Source organism: Salvia hispanica, chromosome 1 (genome assembly GCF_029641045.1).
Source record: "Salvia hispanica isolate PSC_SH4W2 chromosome 1, Shi_PSC_v1, whole genome shotgun sequence".
Taxonomy (NCBI): Eukaryota; Viridiplantae; Streptophyta; class Magnoliopsida; order Lamiales; family Lamiaceae; genus Salvia; species Salvia hispanica.
The window spans coordinates 38,988,336-38,994,335 of NC_142692.1; the positions used below are offsets into that span (position 1 = coordinate 38,988,336).

General features: G+C 30.1%; 1 protein-coding gene across 1 annotated transcript; it reads right to left on the bottom strand.

Annotated features, from left to right (window-relative positions):
• Window positions 1-140: 140 nt before the first annotated feature.
• LOC125217961 (uncharacterized) lies at window positions 141-1,838 on the bottom strand. Its single transcript, XM_048119541.2, has 2 exons — window positions 1,650-1,838; window positions 141-541 (listed from the first exon to the last, which is right to left on the bottom strand). Exons 1-2 carry the CDS (start codon window positions 1,776-1,778, stop codon window positions 320-322), a joined length of 351 nt encoding a protein of 116 aa, XP_047975498.1. The 5' UTR covers window positions 1,779-1,838; the 3' UTR covers window positions 141-319.
• Between the last annotated feature and the right edge of the window lie 4,162 nt (window positions 1,839-6,000).

Below are 6,000 nucleotides of genomic sequence, written 5' to 3' on the forward strand. Positions count from 1 at the left end.
GTGCAAAATAAATATCATTATTAATATTATTTAAAAATTTAGGATTTGAATTTTATAATGTATAATATATTCCTAACAAATCTTACTTTTTTTTCTCCATCCCAAAACAGTTGGAAACTTTTTTTATAATAAAAAAAATATATATAAATAATATCATATCAATACACATGCAGTGTTCGTAACATATTTTACACCAGTAACATACTTATTCGAAGCAGTAGTATCTTAATTGCTATTTAGTTGCAACTTATTCGAAATAATAGTATACTAGGGATAATATCTTAATTATTTTGTTGCAACGGCTTCCTTCTCCTTCTCATCAACCTTTCTTCTCCTTGTCGTCAGCCCCCTGAGTGGAGGCGCCCTCAGCTGCTGCTGCCGGAGTTGGTGGAGGTGAAACCACCACCTCCACCTTCTTGACGCGTGGAAGTTTCCCTTTCTTCTCTTCAGCCTCTTCAGTTGGTTTTTTTTCATCACTCTTCTTTTTGTCCTTCTTTTTCTTCTTCTTTTCTCCATCTTCCCCTATTTCTTCCTCACCTGACTACAATCATCAAGCAAATAATACATTAAAATATTAATTTCTCATTTTTGTATTTGTAATATTCCCTCTCTTTGAGAAAGATGAGTTTTTATTTCTAAAAAGTTACTATGAACTTAAATAACCTTGATTTAGATAAATTTAATAATTTATATTACTTAATTAATAGTTGTATATTCTGTGAATGAAATATAAGCTTATGTATTCCCTATTATATCAAAAGATTCAACAACAATTTTGTCATATGTCCGCGATTAAAACTTCATTTGATTTATTATTATTTTTTGGGAAAAATGTAGGGCTGGGGAAAAATACCGAAATATCGAAATACCGGCCTTATCGTACTGAAAAATACCGAAAATACCGAATTTTTCGGTATACCGTAACTTTCGGTACGGTATGATGCCTTACCGAAAGATTCCGATAAAGTAACGGTATGAATTTTCAAATACCGCGGTATACCATTGCATACCGAAATTCGGTATATACCGTAAATTAAGATATATACCGTAAACTAAGGTATATACCACAAAAATATAAACACAATTATATATAAAATATAGTTTATATATTTTAAAATTATAAAATCTATTGTGAAATATAAATATAATTATGAATAAATAATATTTAATTTATTTGAAAATTAAAAAATATAAATAATATTCTAAAAACTCTAATTTTCTATTTTAATTGATTGATGTTGAAAGTCAGGTATACCGCAAAAGTAAGGTATACCGAACTTCGGTACGGTATACCGAAAATGAGGTACGGTATCGATATGGAAATTCGTCATACCGAAAATAAGGTATACCGAAGTTCGGTATACCGAAAACTTTGGTAAAGTAAAGGTATGACTTTTTCGCATACCGTATTTACGGTAAGATATACGGTATGGTGGTTTCGGTAAGGTATACCGTAAATACCCACCCCTAGAAAAATGTACTCACAATCTACTAAATAATTATATTTATATTTTATGATAAAATAAGGCTTATCTTATCATATACTAACAACTCATGAATAGAACACAAAGAAATTTGAAAGATCTCCATAAGAAACTAAAATTAAAAAAAAAAAAAAAAAAAAAGTAGGAAAATGGAGGGAAACTCACAGAGGAGCTGTTTGATCGCTGAAGTTGTGCAGCTTGTTCTGCAGTTCGAACATCCACTTCCAATTCAGCCGAAATCGGAAGAATCCAATCAATAATTTGTCCTGCCGAATCTAAAAGTTGTTCTGCCATTGATATTTTCTGGTAATGATCGAGATTATACAGATTGATTGCACTTTTGAAAGTTGAAAATGTTTGATTTTGAAGAGTAGGGAAATGATGGGGCTTATTTATACGAAGAAATTCGATAACAAAGGTGACTTGACGTATTAAGATTAATATTTTTAAATATAATTGGAATTTTCGACCTACACCCTTACGGCGATGCACGCTTAATTAGTTTTCCAAAAATTAATTTAACATCATTTTATCATTACATTAATTTAAAATATAATACTATCTCCGTCCCATAATAGAAGTCACGTTTCTTTATGAAACATAAAAAATACGATTAAATAAATTAAAAACAAACAAACAAATGTATTGATTTTGACACGGTTAAACAATAGATCTTATTTTTGAAAAAAAATTATACATAATAAAATAATAAAAGTAAGATTAGGATAGTGCAAAGGGGAAATGTGGTTGAATTTATTTATAAAAACTATAAAACACAAGTAAATACTCACTCCTCCATTAAAAATAGTCTTATTTGTTAACGGCACGAGTTATAATAAGAAATTAGTAAAATAAGAGAGATGAAAAAAATGGGTAAACTAAGAGAGATGAGTAAAAAGAAGTGGGTAAAGAGAAAAAGTGAGTAAGTATGAGATGATAGAATAAGTGGAAAAAGTGTAAGAGAGAATATTTTAATTTTAGGAAATGGACTACTTTCTCTGGACATTTTAAAATAATAAAATGAGACTATTTTTTTCGTGGACTATCAAATACAAAATTAGTAAAAATTTTCTTCAAATCTTTCCATTTTAGGAAATGTGACCATTTCATCTTTTAATCTTTGACCAATAAACGTGTAATGACATTTTTAATTTTAAATATAAAATAAAACTTTAAAATAGATTCATGTCAACCTACCATCTTAATTAATAAATTTTTAAATTATTTTATTAATAATATGAAATAAACATTTTTATAAATGGTCCAAAATCTCTAATTTTCTATTTTAGATCACCTATCACCTATTTCATAGGTCGGCAATTCCTTAATTTCTTTCCTTCTTCTATGCTTTAGCTAGAGTCCATGATTCTCAAATCGTTTTATATCATCGTCATGTATTATCAAGTTTTTTCATTATTTTATTGTTATTATATCTGGTCAACATTAATAAGAATGGTTCGTAACTAGTTTGAGCTTGACAAACTATATATAGCGGTAACAAGTCGACCTAATAGGAATCTAATTTATAGTACGATTTGTCAACCACAGTTTTTAGCTATTTAACACTTCATCCATTTCATTCAAAATGACTACTTTATTTTGTCCCAGTTAAAATGATCATTTTCTACATTTCGGAATAAATCATCTCTCTTCTCCTTTTGTATTTAAATATTCAACTAACTTTTAATAGTACTCTATTTTACTTTGGTCAACAATTCCATGTAAAACGTGTCACTCAAGAATGTTGTCATTTTAATTTTTGAATGAGATATTTCATAATAAAGTGTGATCTCTTTATTACTCCATACTCCCTTAACTAATTTAGGGTTTAGGGTTTCACCCTAATCCCATCTTGAGCTATGAAGAGAGAGTACTATTGAGTTAGCAATATTTCGTACGTAAGTATCATTTCTTTATAATAGTACTATCAATTAAATAGCCATAAAAGCATAGAAGAGTCTATAAATGATAATTGAAAAAAGTAAAATAAAAGAAATCCACATGTCGACAGTGGATTAACAACCAGAAAAAGAAGGTGGGCAACGTCCGCTAACTAGCTGACACAGCTAATGGGGCAAACAGTTTTTTATTTGACAAACTATAACCCTAAGTTAATATTGAATGGGAAAACTGAAATATATAAAATTAGATATATCTGCGATGCCTACATGTATAATTTTAATATTACTCCGTATGCGAATGTAACATAAGTTATGTTATTAAATCGTTTGTTTTGTATAACTCGATTTCATTGGGTGTATCTCTGTATTATATTTTACAAATAGGTGTATCTTTTTGTTATCTTTTCCAAATAGGATTAAGACTTATACCGCCTATAAATAGCCCTTAGTGCTTCATTATGTTGTATCACAGTTTCTCCTCATATTTTCTTTAGTCTTAATTAGATTTCTTTAACGTATATTTTTTGAGATCTACGCATTCTTTGTGACATATTTTTTGAGATTCCTCCTACGGATTCTTTGTGACAAGTAGATGACTTACGAGGATAGTTGTGACAAGTCGATGACCGATAAGAAATGTGAATGGAAGTTTATTATGTGGCTTTGTGCTGCCATGATAATTGGAATAATTATGTACATCTTAGTTTCCAAGGTCATGGTATCACATATCTATATACAACGACTGCACATTCGAGAAGGTTCCAGTAACTCTTCGTACCCTAATCCCTCCATTGTCATAAACCTCAAATTCGAATATCCTCTCACTTCCGACATCAATATTACTTTGTATTATGCCTCCTCCTATCAAAGCTTCTCCCCCATCGGGTACTGCATTGTCCCAGGATTCAACGATGGCTTCAAGACGACGCATCGAGAGGCGGTGGTGGTACCACATGGTCCGTCGTGGGACAACGCGCGGCGGAGGCTTGCCCAAGGGTCAACGGTGGAGTTGAGGGTTGAGATGAACACCAACTTTATATACAAGGAATATTGTCGTCATTGTAACAACATTAGTGGGAGTGACAAGTACCGTTGTAGTTATTGTAGGGATGCGAGGCCGGTGAAGGTGGTGGCGGATTTTCTTCTGGATGGCTCCGGCAAGGTTTTGAGAATTAGTTGAATTTTGAATTTTTTTTATTTCGTTTAATTTCATTCCTATTGCTTTTAGTTTTCGGATGATATTATTTGTTTTAGTTTTATTCATATAATTTACGTTTTCGTTATGTTCGAGTAGTAATAGAATATCGTACAGTTTTTATAAGTTATTTAACTAATTATTGTTTATTGTTTTATATGTTTACTCACGGTTATTTTTTTTATCAACAAACGGTGGAGTTGAGAGGAGAGGCAAGCTTTCTAAGAAAGCCTAAATGATTATTCATCTGTAAGAAAACAAAAAAAAAATTACGTATATGTTTGAAGGTAAGCGGTCAATTGCTAACTAATTAGTAATCTCAAACTAAGACTAAATATTAGCCATTAGATTAGAAGATTTGAAATAATGTTATATAGATTATATTTTTAATTAAGAAAATTAATAAATAAAATTATAGGGTATTAATGTCAATTCCCTCTCATTAAAATCATCTTAAAACTTTAAATTTACGTAACTCTCCCGATTAAATTATTTTTTCGCAAAAAATATATCAAATTAAAGATAATTTTATAAGGATTCCAACGAGATCTCAATTGCATATGTTCCGACGACGTTCGGATGATGAAATTTGATATTTTTTATTTTAGTTTTCGTAAATGTTGATAACCAGATTTTTATCAACAATTACATCAAAAAATCTCAATAAAACCATTTAAATCTCAATAAAACCATTTAAAAATCTCAATAAAACCATGTTGATATTTTCTTGTACTAGTGTTGATATTCTTATGTTATATTGTTGATATTTGTAATACACTATGTTAATATAAAAAAATATTCACGAAAATTATCATATGATAACATAATGACAATATTGCCCTTTTGTTGATATTTTGTCTACTATTTATTGAGATTCGTAAGATTTAATCTCATCCACTCATTTTAAAATCTAAGGATGGAGACTTGGTCTTGATTTTGGATTAGGGTGCTATAAGCATTAGAATATGACCCCATCTAAATTATGTAAGTTTCATTAGAATATTTTAAAAACCAAAAGAATGAAAACACAAAAAAAACACTATTTACCTAGCAACCGATTCTGAGCATCAAATATGTGTTCGAAAAATTCCAAGCACATTCCGAGCACATAACTCAAAAACTCATACAGTTAAAAACAAGTGTGCACTTGCCAAGCACGCGGTCAATGTGCTAGGATATGTTTTGGCATTGCGAGCAAACAATCGAGCACCGCATGAATGTGCTAGGAATTCCTGAGCACCTACTCCGTGCTCGCAATAAACGAAAGATTCCAAGTGCTTTGTTGCTTAGTCGTATCTAGATTATTAAATCGTTTGTTTTGTATCTAGATTTTATCTAGGTTTTGTATCCAAATCATATTATTAAAAAATTTAGGATTCGAATTTAGGAACCTTTGTTTATAATATAGTGGAGTATAATA

Bases quoted from the DNA above. Each gene is read 5' to 3' on its own strand.
- LOC125217961 (XM_048119541.2), bottom strand. From the start codon at position 1,778: ATGGCAGAACAACTTTTAGATTCGGCAGGACAAATTATTGATTGGATT. The intron at 542-1,649 runs GTGAGTTTCCCT...TGATGATTGTAG, and splicing joins AGCGATCAAACAGCTCCTCT to TCAGGTGAGGAAGAAATAGG.